The sequence below is a fragment of the Phlebotomus papatasi genome, chromosome 1 (genome assembly GCF_024763615.1).
Source record: "Phlebotomus papatasi isolate M1 chromosome 1, Ppap_2.1, whole genome shotgun sequence".
Taxonomy (NCBI): Eukaryota; Metazoa; Arthropoda; class Insecta; order Diptera; family Psychodidae; genus Phlebotomus; species Phlebotomus papatasi.
In genome coordinates this window covers 100,303,250-100,328,567 of record NC_077222.1, presented here as the reverse complement: position 1 = coordinate 100,328,567, position 25,318 = coordinate 100,303,250, and the positions used below count along the sequence as shown (strand labels likewise).

The 25,318-nt window shown below is 32.8% G+C and overlaps 2 protein-coding genes across 2 annotated transcripts; one reads left to right on the top strand and one right to left on the bottom strand.

Annotated features, from left to right (window-relative positions):
• Nucleotides 1-12,606: 12,606 nt before the first annotated feature.
• LOC129810074 (JNK1/MAPK8-associated membrane protein-like) lies at nucleotides 12,607-14,199 on the top strand. The gene is made up of 4 exons (XM_055860324.1): nucleotides 12,607-13,400; nucleotides 13,462-13,628; nucleotides 13,695-13,829; nucleotides 13,890-14,199. Exons 1-4 carry the CDS (start codon nucleotides 12,952-12,954, stop codon nucleotides 14,048-14,050), a joined length of 912 nt encoding a protein of 303 aa, XP_055716299.1. The 5' UTR covers nucleotides 12,607-12,951; the 3' UTR covers nucleotides 14,051-14,199.
• A 2,038-nt stretch (nucleotides 14,200-16,237) lies between these two features.
• LOC129809649 (uncharacterized) lies at nucleotides 16,238-21,401 on the bottom strand. Its single transcript, XM_055859641.1, has 3 exons — nucleotides 20,887-21,401; nucleotides 19,906-20,623; nucleotides 16,238-16,819 (listed from the first exon to the last, which is right to left on the bottom strand). The coding sequence occupies exons 1-3, from the start codon at nucleotides 21,399-21,401 to the stop codon at nucleotides 16,238-16,240; spliced, it is 1,815 nt and encodes a 604-aa protein (XP_055715616.1).
• Nucleotides 21,402-25,318: the final 3,917 nt, after the last annotated feature.

Here is a 25,318-nt window from a genome sequence, read left to right as displayed (position 1 = left end):
GATGTAACTTCCGCCACCTTACGAAAGTATTAAGAAGTAAAAAAGTCTCTTTTTTGGATCTTCAAATAGATGTTCGAATTTTTCAATATCTACTTCTGTACGGAAAGATTGGGTGTAAACACAAGTAGATTTTGATTCTCCAATAGTGTCTTAGATAAAAGGTAAATGGAACTCTATTTGCACAAAAAGTCGTTGATGTTCGGAGAATTCAAATTCAATTTCGAATTCTCTTACTAAATTTTCGAACAAGGTGGGGAAAACTTATCATATATCACACTAAAAAGCTGGCAAAAGAGTTACTCAGTGATTATGGAGTGATTAAATAATGGAATGTGAACAGTAAGCGCCGTTGTTCTGTTTTTTTTTCCTCACAATAATGTGAATACTGTCACATTTTGACACTTGGCACTTCGAAATTCGAACAGGATGTAACTTCAGCCACCTTGTGAAAGAATTAAGAAGTAATAAAGTCTCTTTTTTGGATCTTCAAATAGATTTTCGAATTTTTCAAGATCTACTTGTGATGGTAAGATTTAATTTTTAGCCAAGACACTTTTATGGGATCAAATTTTGGCTGTAAGCACACCGTGCTTCCCCTGTGATGATCGAATAGCAAAAGCGGTCTTAAAACCCAATTTAAAATTTAATTTGAAACTAGCAGACCCTCCCCTAATGGGCTAGACTTTAAATATTGTAAACTTTAAGATGAAACTTTTACAGAGATTGAATTTAACGGTCAGTGTACTTGTGTCCTAACTGTGACTTTTCACTTTCTGAATGCAACACCAGTTGGGCATAACTTAAACTACTGAATTGTGTGACTGTAAAATTTTGTGAATTGCATAATTTGTGCTACAGCTAGCTTAACATAACCCAGTTAAAATAGTTTCAAGGTTTACTAAATAGGGATGAAATTAAAATTACATGTTTTTGAATTATCCACACTCTGCATCAACCACAAAATAATCGCTATTAAAGTGTAATTTGAACTCTCTGGGAAAGTGTTAACTTTTAAAGTGGCGAAAATAGAAATGAACATTGTAAATTAGCTGGGGCGTGTATCTTCACAAGTGAATTCATGACATGTGCTAAATGTGCAGTCGAGAAAATAAGTGAGGCGGTGCGGGTGGATAGAAATGAACTATGTATGTATTTTGGATATAATTGATGAGAGGGTTGTTCATGTTGAACGAATGTTTATTGTGTCTATTGATATAGGTATATTTGGATAAATGATGTAACCTCAGGATTCTGAATTATTTGCCAATGCTAAAAACACCCCTGAGAATTTTCATTAAAAGCACAATTGAATTCATTTTGTGGGAAAGGATAAATTAAAGTGGCTTTTTTTCTTTTAAACATTCCTTTTTTTTCGGGTTTGGGTGAAATTGTAGGGGGTATCAAGCGATTTTTCAATTAAGAGTGGGACATGTGAGTTTGTATGTTATTTGAAACTGATAAGCGCCTTAACTCAAAGAGTGGATAGAGAGGAAAAAGGGTCGATCTGTATGTAAGTATTATTGTATAGGTCACCAATATTGGATTTGAAAAGTTTCCAGGATATAGGAAATTCTAGAATATGAGAATAATATTAAATTGTACCTTTGACTCCAGGCAATTGAAACTAAACCCTATCAATTTCACATAAAACAGCAACTTATTGTTAAGATACCGAGGGATAATAAGAAATGAAAGTTTATCAATTTTTTTTTTAGTACAGATTTCATCCTTCTCCAGTATCAACAAACACAATCTCTATATTCCCAAGAAAATAATACTTTAATACTCTATTTCTATTTTTTTTTCTCTCTCCCTCTCTGTGGAAAATTCAAAAGTACCCAATTCCTATTCAATTCAGAACATTTGCATTTGGGACAATACATTTTATGCCTTTTAATGTAGATTTCATTTGAGGTCTCCCAGCATAAAAATTTCCCTTTAAAAGCTAATTTCTTGATATCAATATGAAGATGTGAGTTCTTTTTTTTCTATCCTTCTTCAAAATAGAATAAGGATTTCGTCGTTTTGTGATGAGGGTTAAGTTGATTATCCTAAGTGAATTTTAAAAAGGTGTGTCCCAGAGAAGCCATTTTAGCATTATGAGAAGCATCTAGGGAAGAAAGTTCTTGGGGCCAAATACAAGACAACAAAAGAAATTATTTTTCCCTTGGACACTCCTTTTAGGTTCTCTCTCTCGCCAATTTTAACATTAAACAATGTGAACTAAGAAAAAAAAACTCTCATCCTAAAGTGAAATCCAATAAAAGGAGCGAGAGTGGTAAGAAAAAAACACACAGGAAGAAACTAAAGTTGAAAGTATGTTAAAGAGTTTGGCATCAATTTCCTGCTTTTGGATAATGTAGTCAGTGAGTGACAAGGCCATATAAAAGGGTGGAGGCAAAAATGGTATTGTTAAGTCTATAAACTTACATATCCTTTTTACTTTGAATGGGTGATGTTTCCTCCCAAAACTTCCCTGGAAAATTCATGAATTAATTTTTATGCCAGAAGAAAAAGTCAATTCAGTGGAAATTTAAATTTAAATCCTTTGAGAAATATTACTTTCAATTCTTCTACTTTCAAATGGTTTTACAGGGAACCTTTTCCACTAAATGTATTTTTTGCATAACAATTACTTTAATGGATACTGTTCTATGACTATTTTCACTTACTTTCACTTAATTATTTTAAAAAAATATATTGAAAAAGTCAGAAGCATTTCTTTATCAATGGAATACCCAAAAAAACATCAAGTCTAGATCTGCAACCGTTTGGTCCTGACTATGCCTTCAAATGCTTAAGGGGACATCAGGAGAAAAACAGTCAGCAAATAATTCTTTTACGTACAATCTCTGAGAAGACGATTACATGACTGATAAATATTTAAGCAAATATGGGGATGTGTACATACTATCAGAGGATATTACTTCCATTCCCTCTAAAATAAAATATAAATACAAAACATCCCACTTCTGTCTAACAAGTTTACCTTTGGATAATAATTTTGCTTTGATTTCTCATAAATCATTTATTCTTTAAGCTTTATTCTTCTGAAATTATACAATAAATCTAATTTTCAGTATGTATATCAATAAATACATATTTACATAATGCAAAATCAATATATATTAGGGGAACCTGGGGCAGAATAGTTGAGCTACAGCAAACGAATTAGCTTGGACTCATCGTTGGTTTATTTGAGTCATTTCAGTATCTCAGTATTGAGTCCAAACACAAGTAGATTTTGATTCTCCAATAGTGTCTTGGGCAAAAGGTAAATGGAACTCTATTTGCACAAAAAATCGTTGAAGTTTGAAGAATTCGTATTCAATTTCGACTATTCATACTGAATATTCGAACAAAGTGGTAAAAATTTATCAAATATCACACTAAAAAGCTCGCAAAAGAGTTACTCAGTGATTATGGAGTGATTAAATAATGGGATAAGGACAGTAAACGTCGTTGTTCTGTTTTGTTCCTCACAACAATGTAAAAACGGACACATTTTGACACTTGAGCACTTCGAAGGAGTTCCCGGTTCAATTTAAGAGTTTCTCCCATGTCTGCGATATTAGGTTATGTTAGGTTGATGAAAAACATCAAAAGACATAATCTTTCCGTACAGAAGTAGATCTTGAAAAATTCGAAAATCTATTTAAAGTTCCAAAAAAGAGAATTTCTTATTTTTAGATAATTCCGCAAGGTGGCTGAGATACATCTTGTTCGAATTTTATTTCGTAGTCTTGTCGCGGCCGAAGCTGTTCAAGGTTTCTGAAGATTTGGAAGTAAACGATCATCTAATCTTAGCCCTTCCAAATTCTGACCTGGCACTCCTCATATACAAGTTCAGCATTTTTTTCGACAAACACTAGATGGATACTTGCCAATATGGAAATATGTTCCTCTCCTTGAGAAATAACTAATTTTGAAATGAATAAATAATTTTACAACAAGAAAATAACAAAAAGAACTATTTAAAATAATTATCTTTGTTTCCTGTATTTTTTTTGTATATTTTGGCATATCCAATCATAAATTGCATTTTGAAAATTAATTTTTTGTGGACTTTTTAATAAACTCTCTTTTTAATATTGTCTAAATAAAATGAATTTGACAAAAAAATTAAAACAAAAACATGAAACGGATTATCATTAATCAATGAATTCATTTAAATTTACTGTATCGAAATATATTCCAATTTGAGTACCAGAACATTTCAAAAAAAAATCTCTGGAAACAAAACAACAATAGTAATTAAAATATTTTTTACGCATCTGGCACATATTTTAAATCGAGAAAATTTCATGTATTTAATCAAAATTCATAACTTTCTTTTTCCCAAACGTGTTGCATACATAATATATGCCTTCTATCCCATTCTGTCGCACTCAAAATTGGATTGGACTAAATTGAACTTTTTGAGTCATTTAAAAGAAGAAGTAGAAGAAGAAGAGTATGAATAGGGATAGACATGTGCAGAACCTTTGAGGAGGAATGAGATGTGAATTTACTTTCATGAATTTTTCTTATTCTGAAAAATATTTACATTAAATAAATTAATTTAAAACTTCAAGAAAGTAAAAATAAAGTTTGCAATTTGATTCAAAAAATTGCATTTGGCGCTATAATAGACAAAAGTTTGTTCAGCAAACTTTGGAAGAAACAGTTTTTAAATCATTAATACTGCAAAGTTTGTAATATTAGATGAGCACATATATTCTGTCAGTAGAAGAGGTTGAAAGTTTGGAGTGGTATATCTCAGCTCGTGATGAACATATTTGGATAAGTGAACTATTGTTGAATTGTTGAACTATTGTTGATGGATAAAAAAAAGTAAGATGTCCAAAAAAAAAGTTTCTTCCACAAATTGTACCTTTTGAATTCCTCTAACAAACAGTCCTTGTGCGAGAAAAGTGGGTTACTCCTGGTCCCAGTAGTAGATGGCCAAAAAAGACGTTGCAAAAAGTGTCTTCTTCGACATAAATGGTTCTGGATGACCATAGTTTATCCATAGCAGATTAAGTATACCAGATTCTAAAAGCTAATGAACCAAGCTTTCCAACAATAGTTCACTCATCCAATTATGTTCATCAGGAGCTGAGATATACCACTCCAAACTTTCAACCTCTTCTACTGACAGAATATATGTGCTCATCTAATATTAATAAACAATAACTATATTTTATTTGCAAAATTGTAATTTGTTGTAAACCTGGAACCCCCATTGATACTTTTGTCAGAATGTTGAAATTTTTGTTAAAAGGTTTTGCAGCTTCGTAATGATGATTAATGGATACGGCACACGTTTTAGATCAACAAAATTTCATAAAGTCAAAATTCACTTGCTTTTCTTTCTTAAAAACTTTACACATGTTTATCCTATACTCTTTCATACTCTTCTTCTTCTTCTTTTGAACGTCACACAACATTAAATTTAGTTTAGTTCAATCTTGAGACCGAAAGAATATGACAGACTTTATTTGGATTTTTTGAATGATTTTGTAATTTCCAATCCGACCGAATAGGACATAATCGGTCATGAGTCGGTATAGTACACGTAAACGATTTACCTTTCTCAGATTTACTTTTTTATTTTCTCGTATGCTTGCTACTCATGCTAAAATATTCTAAAACCTAATTGTCTTAAGCGATTTCTTATTTCGGAATGGTTTTTCTTTTTATTTTAAAGCGGTATGTACCCAAAAGTATGCGAAAAGATAATAGGGAAAACTGGGGCACCACCAAACACGGGGTAACACCAAACACTGTGATTTTTTATCAGATATTCGACTTCTGATGACAAAACCTATAGAAATTTTCAGGCATTATAGGGATGCTTGTCCACTAAAGAAATGGTAGAGATAGACCAAGTAGTTTAGATATGAAAATTAGTGTTTGGTGCTACCCCGTGTTTGGTTGTGACCCAGTTTCCCCTACACGGATAGTTTTTCTCGTTAGTACGAGCACTCCGCAAAGCTAGGACGCTTTGCCATTTGTTTTTCATTTTAAATTGGTAATGAATCATTTTCGGAATACGTGATGTTCAAAACATGTTCTCTAAGACAGAATAACAGCTTATTGGCTGTCATAATGCAGTGAAAAAATGGTTTTCGAACTGTCATAAAACCTTTTGTTAGAAAAACAGCATAAAATTGATTTTGAAACTAAGGTAAAGTACCTTCACACGACCGGGTTCCTCGACTCGACCGGTGGGTCAATTTTTGAATGTTTAATGGTCTAATTTCGTCAATTTCTATGAATTTGTCACTGGTTCGTATTATTCATGGAATGATTGACCTATTAATGTTAGATCATACACAAAATATTATAGCAAATATAAATAAATTAAATAAATAAATCTGCCGATCGAGACGAGGAACCGGTCGAGGGAGGGCATTTTACCTTACTCATAATATCTCCTACAAATGGTTGCAGTAGATGAAAGTTCCATCTTAACATCGATGTGCGAATTTTTGCGTGCGGTGTAATGTAGGAAAATTTTTACGTATCTGAGCAAATCGGGAAAGCTTCATAAAAATCGCCACTAAATTGTAATTTTCTTCTTAGAGGAAAATCTAAGGATTTCCAGGAATTTTGTTAGTTGGAATGACGAATCTGATAAGTAATAACATCTTGATAAACTTAATTAAAACCATTTACTACTTTTATTAAAAACAAAACTAATAAAACTTCTAAAATATTGATTATAGTGCATTTGCATTAATTTTCCACTGAGCTATCGTTCGATTTGAGCTGTAGGGGGAGGTCGCAGTGAAGCTGGTCCTTACAATTATTTTATTTAGATCCACAATTATTTTATCTATGCAAATTATATCACGTTAAAACCCAGTTTCCATTAGAAATATGCGAAAAAATCGTATAACAATGTAGCCCCATTTCCCTCTACGTCTGTCGAGCACCTAAAAATGTCAGTGTATGAATTTTGATCATAAAAAATTTTGATAGTTACGTCTGTGGCACACCTTTTAGCTTGGTATAGTTTCATTAAATTAAAATTCGCGTCCTTTCTTTCTCGAAAAATTTGCATAAATCTATCCCACTCTATCTGACTCAAAATGGGACTGAACTTAATTTAATTTGGTGTGATGTTTAAAAGAAGAAGAAGAAGAGTACAAATGAGTAGGACAGATCTATGCTACACTTTTAATGACCATCGAATGATCACCAATAATGACCAATCAAATAATGACCATAACTAGTCGAAAAAATTAGTTTAAACTAAATTTAATTTCTTATGACGTTCAAAAGAAGAAGAAGAGTCTGAAAGAGTAGAATAGACATATGCGAAGCTTTTAAGAAAGAAAGGGATATGAATTTCGATTACATGAAATTTTCCTGATCTAAAACTTGTGCCAGAGCCATTGATGGCGGAAATGAAAGGTATCATGAACAACTCTTTGGCAGATCATGTCTTCGTGTGACCATCACCGCTAATAGCGCATTATTAAAATAATAATTATAATTTTGATAATTTTTAATGGTTTTTTTTTGAAGGTGTTTATCTCATTTACTTATTTTAATTGTAAAAGTGAATAGAACCAACTTTAGTATTTTCTTTACCGTTTCTTCAGTTTTCAATTAACCTAGTTCAAAATTATTAAATAAAAACTGAGTTTATTCTCTTAAGAATTTTACCTTGGGACATTGACCGCAAGAATGAGGAGCATCTAAAAATTTATATGCCCTTCTCTACCTTTTGATTAAAATCAGGTATTCCCAAATGATTTCTTCAACATATAGGTATATTTGCAAAAGGCTATCTATCTCAAATGACTTCTTATGTACATATGTGGCAAAGAAGGCAGTGCTGGAGGGATATTGATTTTCTAAGGGCGAGTCGTGAGCAGAATAATTTAAACAATGAAAAGGAAAGTGTGATAAATTGTCACTGAAATCATTCAAGTCGTATCACGTTGCCAAAATTATAGTAAATAATTCATGCTCGTTTTTGAAGTTAAATATATAATTTCTGGCAAGAATTTCTCCCCAAAAAAAGGTGCTGCCGTAGAGAGTTCTTGTGGGTCCCTGCTAATTCATCAAATGAGTTGGGGTGACAAAAACGTGCATGTAATGTATGTGATGATTTTTATTGAGCTTCCTGGGAATAAACCCATTCTTTTGGGGACGAAGTACATAAACCCTCTCAACTCTGTGCATGAACCTCATGAATTTATACCCTCAACCGTCTCGTCCCTTGCATTTCAGCACTTCTGGAAGTGTTTTCGAATTCTTTGGAAATCACCCACTTTAGGCTGAATTGCTATTCATAAATCCGAGCAGAGTATTCTTGGCAGGAAGGTACATTTTCAAGAAGAACGTGGCAAACTCCAAATGAGTATAGAAATCATGTAGAAGAGGAAATAGAATTACATCAACGATATAAGCTATTTGCTCAAGCCAAAGAAGAAAATGATGGGGAAATATCGAAATTTAAAAATTCTTGTGATGCAACGTTGAGCGTTTAGTTAAATGATAACTCTCTTTTGTAATACCCATTTTGGTAAGCTCTCTCGCAATAAATTGACTTTTAAAGTGCTCTACGCTGTGATACTGAAAATTCTATTTTATAAAGAGCGTTGGACTGAGCGCTCTTCACCATCTCACTTACTAAATCGTCAATATTTGCAAATATCTAGAACGATACGAAAAATGACTCAATGGTTTTATCCCCCGAAGAACCCTTATGTTAAACCAAGAGAGCATAAAAAAAGAACTCTAACATTTCTCTGTCGAATACGGTCTCCCATTGCTAAAGTCGTGCATAAAAATGGGATTATTATCATAAGGTATTAAGTTTGAGATTTTGAACTGGTTCAGAAAGGTCATACCCTCCCCTCTTCGTCGTCCCTTTTCAAAACTATTGTGTGTCATCCCACATCCACCAGAAATTTCCAACTACGGAATATTCCAGGTTCTCGGTGATACGAAGCATTTTGCTGGAGGCCGCGTTCTTAACTTCCAACATTGGAGAGAAATGAATTTCCATCTGAAGAAGTAGGGCCTTTGGCGAGTAAATACTTGGCATTCACCAACAATCTTTCCTCAATGTTATACTCCTATACCTTTCCTTGGATCTTCTGTAGCTTCTGTAGCTTTCACCTAAAACTGTTTTCAACGTCAAACACAGCAAAAGGATGGAAAAATAATGTTTATCATTCTTACCATTTGCTATAAATTATCTAACAGAACACAAACTTATTATTAAGTTATCTAAAGATTCAAAATATTTTTCTTAATGGGAGCTATATATGAAAATTATGCATTCTTATCATACATTTATTATAAAGTATATAATTTCCACAAAATTATTCGCTTCTTTTATAGTTGAGATTTCTTCAATTCCATTTTACTTTTCATAAGCTTGTATAACAGTTTAACTGACAATATTTAAAAAATATATAATAACAGAATGTCTCCGTATTAGTAGTGGTAGTCAATAGATGGCGCAAATTTTGTTATACAAAGCCATTGATAAATTAGGTTTGTATTTTTTCATGTTTCAAATTTTCATTCTATCCCTTAATGAAACTTTCCGCTTTATTTATCATATATCAACTGCTCACAATATAAATCGAATGATTCAAAATTGTCAACTTTACAAGAGAGATATTTCACGCCGAGTATAGGGGTTTTATGATAGAAAAACTATAATTTTAACAAAAATTAATTTAAAAATTAAAACGGAAAAAATTAAAACCTAAAAAAATTAAATTAAAAATTTTAAAAATTAAAAATTAAAACTTGTGCGAGTTATATTCGAAGCAATAGGTTAAAAATTCATTATTTTTTAATATCGAGAATTCAATAATTGCTGCGGATTCCGGGATTCTACATATTTTTGGGATCAAAAGAAAAACCATGTGAAATTGCTATATGCATAACAGAAATCTTGCATACCCGCAGGGAATTTCTTTCGAATAAGATACAGAGAAGCAATAATATATTCAAAATTATATTGGCGACAATTTCTCGAACTATTTTCAATAATAGGGAAATATCCAGAAGTGCGTTTGCATAATCCACTGATAAAAATTAAAAGGACCACCGAAGATCCTTTGAAAGTGTCCCTGTTGTGACTCTTATTTAACTCCGGAATAAACAAATAAAAACAATGAAAAGGTCGCCTTTGGTGTTTATTCACGATTTTATCGTAATAAGTTTACAATACAATAAAACATAATCTATCGTGATAAACGTCCATACAAAATTTCAAGCTACAGCTAGTTATTCTTTCAAAGCATCAAATATGATCCAATTTGACCCTTTTATTTTTAGCAGTGTCCAATTGTATACATGATCCCAATATACATAGTCTTGGGAACGCTGTAAATACGATACGCACTTAAGGCCTACGCCTGTTAAAAGAAAAAAAACACTTGTTCGACAGAGAACCTCAATTAACACTTCTTTGTTCAATATTTTTAAATTGATTTGATGTATTTAAGACAATTGTAAGTAATACGACGTTTCCTCCTGTAAAAAGATATATTCAAATTTCATATCCCAAATGATACAGAATAGGATGTCAATAGGTGCTGACACGAGTTCTCAAAGTGTCAATATGTATTTCTTTCACCCTATACCTCCAATTTCGGGGAAAGATATTTGATCATTAAATCCTTGAATCAATTTAACCCTTTAACGACGAAACACTTTTTACGGACTGAAAATCAACAATAAAAATTAAGCTGAGAAACATAAGCAATGATAAGTCTTACATCTAACCTTGGAAAATCCAACAGAATCTGATTCGGTATATTTTGTGCTTCTATGAACGATAGGGACAAAAATAGCCCAAAAATTTAAGTAATTTTTCTGACAATACCAATGAATAATATTTTTCGCTTTAATGAAAAATATTACGTATGAGTATTGTAGTTTTTATTGCCAAAAATGTTTTTCTTAAAAAAATGAGAAGTATAAAAAATAAATAAAATCAATTATGAATTTGAGAATTTAAAAATTCACAATTTTTGAGCTTAAATATTTACTGCATAGCAAATAGCTAGAGACTTGCAAAAAATATTCTAGAGTTCTTCAACCTTCTACTTTACAATTATGTACAAACATAAGAAAAAAATAACTTTAGGTATAGTCAGGAAAAATTATTTTCTTTATGGTACACCGGTGTTCCAATCGTCCTTAAAGGGTTAAAGCCTGATACGTATTCTCCGAGAAAGATCTTTAATCTTATATAAGTTTTCATTAATTTTACGGCTGATCACAAGCACATTATAAGCCTTCAAATACTTAAATTTATAGTTCTATCACATAATATAGAGTCATTCGGGGAAGATGGACCATCGTTTTATATTTAATATTACGGACACGGCTTTAACAGAAAATAAAAAACGAATCTCACAGATTTGTCAATCAAAGACTCTTGATTGACGTTGTCACCATTACAAAAGGCTTGTTGAAAAAAACATCGTGGCGATAGTGCGTAGTGGGTGGGCAAGAGACGAAATGGTTCATTTCGCTTACTGTCAATCTCTCCTCGAATGACTATATTTGACGAGTGCTAGATCGAGTTGTCTTCTTGACGAACCAGAGTATATGCATTGAAATAAAACTCGGGAGAGTTGCCGTTGCCCGGGACTGAGATATGAGAGATAAAGTGATGTGGAATAAGCTATTCAAAACAGGGAATGAAACACAAAGCCTTCGATATGAGAATGGCTAAATGCAAGTGAATAGCTGGATTACAACGAGGTGTCTGAAACTATGCGTCTAGCTGGTCAAGTTTTTTTTTACAGCACTACTAAACGCGATTCGTCCGTCGCTCGAACCAGAGCTCTTTGCACCATAGATCCAGCACTCTATCCACTTAGCTACGACATCCCCATCTTGGAGTCATCATCTTGGCTAATGTAAAGGTGTTACTTGGACTAAAAGAGCATGTTCTTATGTTTTCTGAAAATCATAAGAACATGCGTTTTCATGTTTTCTTTGCTTATAAATGCCAAGATAACACACTTAAGAATACACGAACCTATTTTATTCTATAACCTCTATTGAAGGAATGATGAGGTTAAGTTATTGAAAGTCAGAAGGAGTCACAATAGCTCAGTGGAAAGAGGGTTGAATCATTAGCGCAGAGATCCCTACTCTGAAAAAAATGTTTTGTCAAATTAACAGGACAAGTTTGTAAAAAGGATGTTCTTCCATACAGAATATGGAAAAGTTTTGTCAAATCGGCGGCCAACTGGATTTTGTTAAAAGTTTGTCAAAAGGGTGTTTTTCCATATAAAATGCAAGAAAAAGTTTTGTCAAATTGGTAAATAACATCCTTTTGACAAAATTTCAACAAAATCCATTTGTTTATTTAACAAAACATTTTTTTTTAAAGTACTTCAAAAGACGCAGGTTTACACTGAGAGCCCATTCCCAGGGCGGTCAGATCAAACTCTACCACTGGCCACAATAGCTTTGAAAAGTCGAAAGTGGTAAAAGTGAAACTTTTAGGTATTCTGAATATTTCATGAAAATTTCGAAATCATAAATTTCATGAAATTCTGAACCTTAATTTATAACACTTTTACACAGGGCCAGATTCAAAAATTTTCAATCGTTTTTCAAAGAATTTATTTAACTTTAGCGACTTTAGCCTAGGAATCCAGTTTGCTTCTGCAATGTGTACACTTTTGTTGTCAAATTCATTCATATCGGTGTTTCTTGCTTTTGAAAACTAAAAGAAAATCAATATTTCTTGTGAAATAAAAAATAAATAAATATACATTGGATTGTTAAGTTAGACTTGGCAAGTTCACTTGCTAAAATAAAATCAGATTTTAATATTCTGTGTAGAAGAAAGGAATTATGGAGTTTGTGTGACAAATAAATAAGTCTATTTTATCCTCGGTGCTTGTGATAATAGGAGCTAAAAAGGAATAATAAGGAATCGCGTGTCTGTGGAAGGGTAAAAACAAGATGATGGAAATAGAGAGGTGTCCGGGACTCTACTGTGGCCGAATGTTCTTTGAAGAGAACAACACATGGAGCAATTGTGGAGCATGTCCTCGGGGCTATCGAGTAAATGAGACTTTTGCTTGTGCCCTCTGCAATGAGGAGCTCTCAATGTACAATTATCTGTACTTGGGATTCATGGGTGCCCTACCACTGGTGATGCATTGGTTCTTTATTGATGTGGCAGCGAAGGAGAGGGGCTTCAGTCGGGGACAACTAATTCTCCATTTCAGTGCATTTGTTGAAGTTGTCACGGCAGCTGTAATCACTTTACTTTCCATGGAGCCCGTGTGGCAACTTAAGATCTATTCCTGCCGCGTGAATCGCCTCTCAGACTGGTACACCCTCTTCCACAATCCTACCCCTCACTACGGCAAGAAGCTCCACTGTACCCAAGAAGCTGTCTATCCACTGTAAATCCACCTTAATATAACCAGCGTCTTTTCTTCTTTTCCTAATCCTTGGATTTTTCAGGCAAACCATGGTGTTACTCTTCTACTTTCTCTGCCTCATCAACATGATGATCCTCAGACCATTACTCAATAGAAAATTTCTTAAGGCGGGAAAATCAGCCGTCTACTGCGCCCTCTACTTCCTTCCGATCCTCACTGTACTACACGCCGTTGCAGGAGGGCTCATTTGTAAAATAACTTACTCCTCTCTTACTTCCAAATCTTTCATACGCAACTAACCATTTCCTCTTTCAGACTACGCATTTCCATACCTAAGCATCGTAATCTCAATGATTTCCAACGCAACGCATTTCTCCATCAAATTGGATCAATCAATGAAGTCACTAATGAAAACATCCCTCACAGAAATGAAAAATATCGTGATAATATGTGAGTAAAAAATGCAATCGCCCATTAAGGAAATATTTAACAAAAACGATCAATTTTCAGTGGGTCATTGGCTGTTGATGGCTTATGGAATTCTTTCACTTCGCCAGCATTATGCATTCTTGGCATTTGTCCCCTTCCCAGCTATATTCTACATTTTAACGGTCAAATTCACTGATCCAACAGAATTCCGTGATAAAGATCGATCAGAGAGAAATAGCTGAAGTACAGTTGGGACTTTGGAGTAAAATAGCGGAAAATAATTATCTTATCATTTCTCCAAAGTTAAAAGCGATTAACTAAAACATATAAAAATATGGATAATACTTGTGTATAAAATTAATTTATGAATAAATATATGAACGGAACAAAATTTTTATTAGTCGAAAGGGACTTCTGAAGAGATTAACACTTGTCAGTAAATTAGGAGTTTGGTCAGTAGAATCGAGTTGATCAATAAAAACCAGATAAAGCGATTAAAAAAAATCAAAAAAAAATCTCTTAAAATAAAATCGAAAATGCGACGATGGCTCATAAATTCTTAATTTATTCGTTTCCATTTTTTAATACTGCCTAAAGAAAGTACCAGTTGTAAAGAAACTACAACTGATAACTGGTAACTGATACAATGAACAGGTACGATGACGCTCCATCGAATTAGTCAGAACAGGCTTATAGTGCTATCCCAATGAAAAATTAACGTGTTTTTTTTAAGCATTTTACTTTTTTAAGTGCTTCTACATTATCGACTTTTATTTGGTTGGTTTCTGTCACGACTGTTTGGTGGTTTTAGAACACGCTACTAGGGAAAACAATCGACACAGGGACCGACACAAAGAAAAATCGATTATGTAGAAGCAGGGTGGTGGCGAGTGGGCTTCGAAATTGAAGCCCGTTTCTTTGTCTCACTTGCTTTTAGAGGCTGTCTCACTCTCTCTCATTATTTGGTATGAGACGTTTCTGCACTCCCAACTATTTCATATCGCGATTCAAAAATGAGAGCCTTTCCTGAAATTTTGGTTGTTCACACATGAAGAGCACTAAATAAGCTATATTTTTGTGTAAATACCTTTGTTTTCTGACGAATAATACATGGGGGAAAGGTCATTCAATTGGGCTGGTCATAATCAAAAAGAAAATTTCATGCATTCTAGAGGTTTTACAACCAAATTGAATCACTTTGACTACGTAAATCTCTTCACACACAAATTGGACATCTCAACACAGAGTTTTCACCACATTTCACATAGAATTATAAGAGTTTTTCCCCAATTTCCTTGAAATCTCGCAGTTTGCCTCCAGTGACATCGCGGGGAAACGGGGAAAACATCGTAGAGAACCTTATAAATAGACAACATAGGAAAAAATATAGGACTTCCAAAGAACTGTCTAAGCTGTCACAAGACAATTCCGCAACATTTTTATTTGCAATTTATACACATTTTGCACTTTATATTTAAAAAATTAAGATTTTTCTTTAATTTCGTGCTCCATAATTCGCCCGTATCAAAGATATTTTGTTCTTGGGGTTAAGAATTAAATAAAAATGAATCTACTGAAGAACAATAATAATAAACGCGATTCTTTGAAATTATTCATATTCTTAAATTTATATTTAATTGAAAATTCTCATAAACAATAGGAAATTAAAAAAAGATGAATGTTTTATTATAGTTCATATTTTTTACTAACATTTTTATGGATTTTTTGTTGAAGTTTTGATAGTGAAAGTAATATATAAAGATATAATGAATTTTTTATATGTATGTGACAAATATCTTACCATGCTCTTCTTCAAGAACCAAAATATTTTGTTTTGTTATATATTTTCTGGTTATCGTTTAAAATCTGAGCGTGAAATATAAAACAAACATTAATCCAGTTTTATAAGTATTTATTTTTACTTCTCAAGTTCTCAATGCCCAACGTACAACAAATTTTGTTTTGTAAACATGTTATTAAAATTTTTATGAGAGTGACCGAGATGACTAGATCTAAATCTCATTCATTCTCATTGAAAGTCAAAAACATTTTTACAAAATAATAGTTATTGTGCTACGGGCATCATATTTTTTGTTATTATAAAGTTCATAAATAAAACAAAATCAGTATACTAATTACAAAATTTATAATATGGCTTTATAATATAAATATATAATAAAATCTTAATTTTAAGATCAACTCAATAACATTAAATTCATATGTTAATAATATTATATATATTAACGCAGTGAAATATTTTTGTTTACGAGACAAACTCATAATATACATTACTTATTTTTATAAATCAAATGATTGAAGCAATTGAATCGTTAGATTCATTTATTTGGTTGATTTTATGTTCTAAAGAAAGATTGGTGCAATCACTACAAGCGCCATGGTATTTTTTTTCTGGGATGCATCTTTTAAATCTACATATTCTTAAAATGAGTCAATCTGTGCAATTTGTTGCGATTGCTCAACTTCTCATTGATCTTATTTTCTCTTTGACGCATTCTTACTTTTGCGTAAGTTGTTATGTAGACAGAAAGCAAATTCACGTAATGGTCAATGCTATCTGTCAGATGCGTGAGGCTGTTCTCAAATGCATAATCCTTGAATGTGAACAGAAGTGTGTTGACCATTTCCTCAACTTCCATTGATTTATGAAATTCAACTTCTCCCATTACTTCTATGCCTTCTATGCATTGCCTCATATAAGCTTCACAGTGTTTTGTTAATGCCAAAATCAAATCTGAGGCATGCTCTTCATTTGCATTATTTGTCTGCGTGAGCTCAGACACACAGCCTTCACAGAAAACTTTTCCTTTGATTTTAGTCACAATAACGTCGGCTTGTAATTCCAGTGAAAGTTCAGTTGTGGTACTGAAATTCTTCATAATTTCAGAAATCGCAAGCAAATCTTCATCCGTGACACTCTTTTTCTTCAGATTTTCCTTTATCTCTATTTCTACTTCTTCTTCAGTGGTGAATTTTTCTTGAGTTTGATTATTCTTGTAAGACAATATTCTTGTAAGTACTAATCATAACAGTCAATTTTGAAATGAACAAGATGAACTACATTTAATTACAGTAGACTCTCGCTAATTCGGCTCTTTTAAGATCAGGCTACTTTTTAATTCGGGCGGCAGTTGAATTCGAAAAAAGTTTGTTAACATTTTTCAAGTTCGATTATAATTGTCAAATGAAGCAAATATGCTCAAATTTGCTATGATTTGTCTTAGCTTTGATGTGATTTTGCATTATTAAGAGGTTTTCATGAGTTTGCAGATTTGAGTATGCAGATGAACAAAAAATCGTTGCATTTTAAACAGTTTGTTGCCCGAATTTCTATCTAATTCGGTTGACATTTCAGTCCCAAATACCCGAATTTGAGAGAGTCTACTGTATCCTATATTCGAATGATTGGGATAGAAACCAAATTTGATTTCAAAAATTTCTTCTTTCAATTATTTAATACTTTTTGATTCGTCTAGTAGGGGAACTGCTTGTAATTTGGGACAGCCTGTAATACCGGATACTCTGAAGGTAAATTCGGACACTACAAATAAATTGACTAAAATTATGGAATTATCTACAAATATTTAATTAATGTGTTCCATCTGAATAGTTATTCTTTTTGGAAGATATTAACACGAAATTTATTCAATTATGATGAACATAATTTAAATGATAATTGCGTTATTGAAACTTCAGTGTGAACATTTCCTTATGAGATATATGGCAAAATTTTGTGTTTACTTGCATTCTTGGTAAAGTATTTCTTCGGTATTTCAAAGTGATTTCATTAATGATTGTGCACATTTATGCTAACAGTGAAAGGTTCTTTAGATCCAGTGTAAAATTTGCCAAAGAGATTACGTTTTTTCTGTAAAATACAGGCAATTTTCGTGAGAGGTTCATCAATGTGATGACATTTCTTAATCACAATCTATCCGAAATTATAGACACTTTCCCTATGTGCATTTATAAAACGCTATTTCTAAACATGGGCTCTATACAGTATGAGAAGTTTTCATCAATATTTGAAATATTGAAGCGAATTGTTTACACTTCTGTAAAGAGAACTCACATCTTGACATAATTTTCTCTAGTGTGTAGAGGCCATTTAATGATGATGATGAATAATTTTACTTCTCCCTCTGCAAACTAGTGCTTAGGGAGGCCATTTAATAATACTGTCAATAAAATTCAGAAAATTAAGCTTTCATTACAAAAAATTACCATAACATTACGAAAGAGATTACCTAATTAAATACTTCATCTGTCCCGAAATAAGACGTACATTCTTTCATATAAAATGTACTAGCAAACGTATGACTTATTTCGGAACAGAGGGAGTAACTTCATAGTATAAATTATAAAATTTTCTATTACCAAATTAACTTTTCCAAAACTTATTAGTTTTAAAGTCCAAAATGTACAACAAAATAATTTTCCTAACCATTTTTTTTATTGCTTGAACTCAAAGGGCACTTAGCGTTCAGCTTAAAATGGTTAAAAATTAATCGGTATATATTTTGAACTTTCCTTTTGAAGAAAAAAAGTTTTCACTTAACCCTTTAAGGACCAGGCAGTTTTCACGGACCGAAATTTAACAATAAAAATTAAACCAATAATCAATTAAATATGTAACCTTAAACCTTAAACCTATGAGACACCGGTGTCCTAATTGTCCTTAAAGGGTTAAATGCGTTAAATATAACCTTGTGAAAGAGCTTGCGTAAGAGCTTTTGTATTTGGATTTTTGTAAGTCTTGCAATGTAAAAATAGGTGTCTAAATGAGTATAATGTTATTATTTTGTTTAATATATATTTATAACCGAACACCGAGAACTTTTAATACAAGAATGTAAAGGAGAATGTTCAAATCAATATTTAAATAAGCAATTAAATAAGTACCTCTTTAACCCCATTGAGATAATTCAAATTTCCGTTGGTATTTAATCCCAATACGGATATTTTCGCCAAATCTCCGAGGCAATTTCCACCCTCAGGGTTTTGCTTCAATTCCACATATGTTAGGAGTTTTTTGTAAGAGGAGCGGAATTGTAGAACTGTTGGGTTGGTATTACAACCCAATCTAGTCCTGATACATCCAAAAAATAGCTCAAGATGGTCTTGATTCAAAGCATACGTCTTGAGCTCTATGTCGTCTTCTGATGCTCTTATCTTAAGGTTTTTATAAATTTGCACCAAATTAGTCAGGCACGCTCGCATGCCAATAAAGCCTGTGCCGTTAGGAGAGCTCACGACAAGCTCCTTGGATTGTTGGGATTTGTTTCTCACAATTAAAAGCTGGTTAATATAATTAACCGTATGTTCACATAAAATGTCGATTTCATTGACGTTCTGTTCATTGATGGAACTTTTATAACTAGAAATATCATAAATAATTAAAAAAAACTTATTTAAAAAAAACTTAAATACGCCTTAATCCTTTAAGGACGAGAAGGTCAAAAATTGGGGGTCAGAAAAAATCACTTTATATGACTTCTTAGAGTAAAACACAACTGTAAAAGGCCGTAGGAAAAATTTTGTTTTTGAAACACCGGTGTCCCTATCGTCCTTAAAGGGTTAACTATAATTATTCTATTTTTGAAACATGGTGAGCCTAATGAATTTTAGATTATGTAATAACTTTTTGTATTCTTACTTCCACATAAATTGTATTTTTATAATTATTATTAATAACTTATATAATTAATGCTCACTCAATAAATGGACAGATATACGTATATAATAATACATCATTTCGTTTAATTCTTTGAATCATAAAAAAATAAAATTATGTTTTAATACTTGATTTCACTTAAATTATATGACACTTGATTTAAAATTATTATGGATTATATATTACCTATATTTCTGTTTGATTACTGTTATTACGGCTATCAGAATTATCTTACCCTGCATGGTTTGAGCTCCTACTGTTCAAGACGTCGAAGGCATTATTAAAAACGCGCAAAAAATTCGACGTCCCCTGACTATCTTTGAAGTCTGGAAGTTTAAGCTGCTCCCTGCATACGTCGATCGCGTTGGCAACAGAATTACTAAGAGTTTGTGCTGCTAACCTTACGTTCATAATCTTGTTTTTGAACTGGACATGTTCTGTTCGTAGGTGGTTATTGAGCTTCACCCCTTCAGATTCTTGGAGATCCACTAGTGATTTGATGAAGCGGAAGCTTATAATTCTGTCCTCGTTGTCGTACAAATCATATTCTGAAAAGGTGTTGCGCACCAATTTCAGCATATGTACCGGATCGGGATAGATAAAAATTTCTGATCCCAAGCCTTCGGTTACGGCATAATTATCGAGGCTTTTACTGAGGTCACAGCCCATTATTCTTATTGCCTTAAAATTGATCTTGGCGCCATCAAATGTAATGCCATTTATAATCACTCCAGTTTGTTGTACGCTGTGAATGACTTTTTCGATAATCCCGGCTTTCTGGGGAGCCTGCATCTTATAAAATGGAAAATATGCTACGGGCAATTTCCATTGTAAATCAACGGATACTAACATAAATGTTAATATCTGTGTGGCTTGTCCTTCTCCCAGTACAGAAACACCGTAGGACTTTTCACCAATGTTTTGAAGGTGTTTGAAAATGTACACTTCGTCAAATACAAGCTGGCAAATAACTGTTCTGTGTTGTTCTTTCTCCTTCGATGTATATGCTAGTAAAAGCTCAAGAGATTCTTTCGTGATTCCTGGATCACAATCAATATTTTGCAACCATTTTCCCATTGTTCTCGCATGAGGCAGATTGTCACCACTTTCGCTTCTCAAGAATCTGTAAAATATAACACTTTAGAGTTAATTTTATTGCTTGAATTTCATAAAAAGAAAGCAATATAATATCTCGCTTTTTTACACAATGTTTATGGAAAGTATAATAATATAATTTGAAAAATATCAGTTTGCAATTTTTTCCAATAATTCTATAAACCTTAGTTTCGTGATCGGAAAAAAATCAAAATACAATTTGACAGAACACACATCCTGTTCTATTATAATGACCTAAAATAACGTATAGTAATATCATACAATATTTACCTATATGCTTTTGGAGATAAAAAATCCATTTCAAGAGCAAAACGCTTCAGCTCTTCGGTGTATTTCTTTGTTGAGGAATTCTCACATTCCGTTTTGCTGATTATCCTATCGAAGAGAGCTTTCAAGCCTGGTGGAATCTTATCAAGGGATTTTTTTTTAATCGCGTTGGATAGCTCCTTATCTTTCGACTTCAAAAGATCCTGGAGTTCTCGAATCTTTTTGGTTTTTCTTCGAAGAATCTGCAACGCATTTTTGTGTTTTCTTTTCAAATTCTTCAAATTGGTGCACAGTAGGGCATTTTTCTTTCTGAGCTGCTCAACTTCACTGCATTCATCGTAATTCTTTTGACAAGAAGAAGAACTTTCAAGCAATGAATGTAGCATTCCTGCCTGACTCTCAGGCGCAAGACCTGGCGAGACAAGACACTCCATTTGACTGTCGTCCTGCATCTCCTGAACAGGATTTGAGTATTCAGGGTAACTTTCAGGTGATATTTCCTCAAAAACAGTTTCCATCTCTTCGCAGATATCTTCAAAGTTTTGCTAGAATTTTACGAAGAACATTAAATTTAAATTAAGGATAACACAAAATATACTATAAAAGACTTGTTTTAAATATGAAATCAGTACTAGGGGGAACTGGGGCAGTAGTAAACAGGGGTAGTTGTAAACACTATGATTTTTTTTATTAATTTTAAGACTCCGGAGAATAAAACCCATAAGCATTCATAGATACCATGGGGATGTATGTCCACAGATGAATTGGTCAATGAAATCCTAATACTTTAAAAATAAAAATCATTTTTTCTCGAAAATGTTGATATTTCGATTATTTTGGTCATTTGGATCTCCACCTGGAAATTAAAAACTGTGTAAAATAATCGAAATGTAGCAATACCAGTTCTTTCCTACATCTTTTAGGATTATATTAATGCATTTACTAGAGAAATTGAGATTCACATTATTTTAAAAGAATTAATAATTGGTCAGAAAACAGCATTTGGGGTAGATGTAAACAGGCAATTTGAATTTCACAAAATGAGTAGGTAAAAGAGCGGGAAATTGACCTTCATGCGAAATGTCTAATTTATTGACTACGAAAAATTTTGGTGGCGTTTTGTTCAATAAGAAGTCACATGATGTTTAAATATGAGGAAAATCCATTAAAAAATGTCTTTGATTTGCATTCTTTTAGTTTTTTGCTATTTTAATTATTCTTTGTAAGAAGTGTAGTGATTTTTTGAAAAATATACAGTCTTTATATATCTCTTAAGTAATTAAAATAATTGAAAGTGGTGCAAAGTTAATTTCAAGGGCGGAAAAAAGGGTATTTACATCCTCCCCAGAAAGTGTTTACTTCTACCCCAGGTATTTTGTGAAAACAGAAAAATGCACAGTGACACAAATTTTATTTTTATGGAAAACTCAAAAGTTTTCCAGCATCCGCATTACCCTCGATGTATTGCCTATACCCAAGGGTAAAACATGAGCTAAGAAAGATTTTCCAAAAACTCACTGTGTGCTTGGAAAATCACCTCAAATTCGGATCTATCGAAAATGGTTACATGTGCCCCAGTCTCCCCTATATCAATATTTGAACACATTGGTGATCTTTTCATGCACGTTTTCAATAATATCAGCCCTATCAGCCCAATAATTTTCCGAACAACCGTCTTATTTCACCAAGAACAACACTATAGCCTCAGACTCACTTTATTTCTTCTTATTATCACTTGAATTGTAAGGGAAACTCTTGAATTGTAAAGGATTGCACTTGAATTCAAAATATAAATTATATGGCGCAATTTTAACAAAATGTACCTAGGAGGAATTGAGTAAAATAAAAAAGGGGTGGCAAAGCATTCCAGGCTTTGCGAAATGCTCGACCTTGTGACTTAGACGACTCAATAGTACTTTCGCGTCATTTACTGTTTACTGTTTCTCAACCGATTTGTACTGATTCATGAATCACTCAAAGCATCCCCCAAAATAGTTTTTTAAAGTAATAGAATTGATGTTCAGATAAAAATTAGTTATCGGATATGAACCGGTTCATTAACGATTCTGAATCGATTGGAACCGGTTCAGTTTTATAGGAAATTTCAAGACCTTTTTAACGAGACTAAACATGACCCTATTTGCTTCATAAATACGCTCTCTACAGCCTTTTAACCTTTGACCTTGACAAACTGTTATTAGGAATGATTCAATGGATTCAACGGTATTTTTGTATAAGGACGAAGTTCGCTTGGATAATCTCTAAAACATCCAAAAATGAAAAAAATCGAACTACGCGTTTTTGAGCAATCCCAAAAAACATGGTTTTGGACGGGAAGGGGGTGTTGGGGGAAAATGAGGGGCATGTTAACGATCATTGGGTCGGCTTATGAGGGGTACCCCAAAGGTTCCATGTCGCTATCTCTAATCGTTGGCCTCTAGAGCTGGCGACAGCCGGATGGACAAAGGGAGAAACAGCGTGACGACGTTTCTCAGAAATTGTCTGAAACGCGAAGATTTGTTGAGAAAATTGGTCTCCGGGGCCGGAGGGTGGAAGATGGAAATTTTGGGGGATGAAAAATCGAGATATTATATATACTACACTCTCCATGGACTTCAAGTAGTAAAATAAATTTAAAAAAAAACTATAATACTAAATCTTTTTACCATTGGAATTGCTGAAGGTTTGAGGAATGTCCTCCATTTGGATTTGTATCTCTTCCTTTCTAAATCTTCTGGTTTGAAGTGCAGGCCGCAGACGAAGATATTTGCTCTGATATCAGTAGTTTTTATATTTAACCGCTGGATCCATATTCTCCGCAATTCTTCATTCGCAGGCAAACTTAAAAAATATTATTTCGTCAGATTTCTAAAAACAACAAACTAATTCCCAATAAATTTTAAATTATAAATATAAACAGAAACATAAATTAAAAATTATATGAATTTTATTTTATTTATTGTATGTATATTCTTAGATAATAAAATACTATTGTTTTACAAAAGGTTCTAAATTATAAATGGTTATAAAAATTATTATTTAAAAAAACTCGTAGAGGTTTTATTTGAACATGTAAATTTTGGTCTTAAAATAAAAAAAATTCATAAAATATACGTAGGGGGAGGCTTTGATCGTTCGCACATACGCTACCTTCAGACACTTCATATTTCTCCCATATTCCTTTATGAATCTCACATATGGCTATATATTGTAATAGCTAACCTTAAATCCCATCTTTCCTGAAAAAATTGAGAGTCTAATCCTTTTTTCCTAGTTTCAGGAAACAAAAAATAAAAACAGGTCCAAAACTGTAATTTTGCTGTGCAATATTTCATACGATTGTGCAGAATTAATATCACTTTTCTGAAAAACTACTATCACAAAGGGTAGAAGGGTTATTAGGAATCAGATTTATGTAAAAATCTTTTAGGCTGAACAGGCACTTTTTGTGGGTGGAACAAAATTCACAAACTTGACTCAGATTCATCGATCGCATATAGAAGACTGCTTCTTTCAGATATTTTCCAGGAAACTTCATTTTAGATACGATCCCTCATATTCACATCTATTGTAATCTACCGATTTGATCCACCACTAAAAAGGAAAACTTAAAAATCGTAAAGTTGATAAACAAGAAGTAATTTGACTCAAATAGGCTGCAGTTGAGTAATTATTAAGCAATTTTGCATTTCTTTGATATAAAAATATTTTTCAAGCTTGCACAAACTGAATGTGCAATGAAAGAATCACATCTGCAATAAGCTCATACAGTTTACAACTGGTTTTTTCACAATCTTTGACATAACCTCACTATTGTGTTGTTTTGCATGACAAAGAAAAGAAATTGTCCGTGAGAAGCTGTTTTGTGAAAATTTTAGCTTGTTCACCTGCTGAAGCTCAATATCTGAGCTAAATCCCGATTCCTGCAGCTGCAGGAACAGAGAAATCTTCAATGATGCGCATTCAAACGTTTTTGTGCATATCCGGCTCCGTGGAGGAATCGTGGAATCTTGTGTGGTCTTCTCGCTTGCAGAGTTTTAGTCAATTTTTAGCTTTAAAAACTTATTGATTCGTGTAAATTTGGTGATATTTGGACTTTTTAAGAAAGTATTCATCAGATTTAACCGTTTCCGGAGTGAAATTCTCGTAGAACCAATCAAAAAAATGGTTTTTAATGTCAATAAAACATCTCTCAGAAAAGTTTCAAAAAAGTGATATTAAAATGTTTTATTCTATATAAAAATGGTTTAATCAAGTAGATTAGAGTTCCCTTTAAACAATGATGTGCAACTTTTAGTGTCCGGTGCAAAATTTACGGTGAAAATGGGGTGTTCAATGATGGCGTGAATCGTGTGCGATAATAGAAACTTGATTCATCTATCGGATAAATCGCCATTAAATTTTCATTTTCCTCTGGAGGAAAATCTAAGGATTT

What these genes read in the sequence shown, in the direction of transcription:
- LOC129810074 (XM_055860324.1), top strand. Translation starts at nt 12,952, where the DNA reads ATGATGGAAATAGAGAGGTGTCCGGGACTCTACTGTGGCCGAATGTTC. An exon ending in CGTTGCAGGAGGGCTCATTT is followed by an intron (nt 13,629 to 13,694) that starts GTAAAATAACTT and finishes TTCCTCTTTCAG; the next exon opens with ACTACGCATTTCCATACCTA. An exon ending in GAAAAATATCGTGATAATAT is followed by an intron (nt 13,830 to 13,889) that starts GTGAGTAAAAAA and finishes ATCAATTTTCAG; the next exon opens with TGGGTCATTGGCTGTTGATG.
- LOC129809649 (XM_055859641.1), bottom strand. Translation starts at nt 21,401, where the DNA reads ATGGAAACTGTTTTTGAGGAAATATCACCTGAAAGTTACCCTGAATAC. An exon ending in TTATCTCCAAAAGCATATAG is followed by an intron (nt 20,624 to 20,886) that starts GTAAATATTGTA and finishes TATATTTTACAG; the next exon opens with ATTCTTGAGAAGCGAAAGTG. An exon ending in TCAAAAACAAGATTATGAAC is followed by an intron (nt 16,820 to 19,905) that starts GTAAGGTTAGCA and finishes TTGTCTTACAAG; the next exon opens with AATAATCAAACTCAAGAAAA.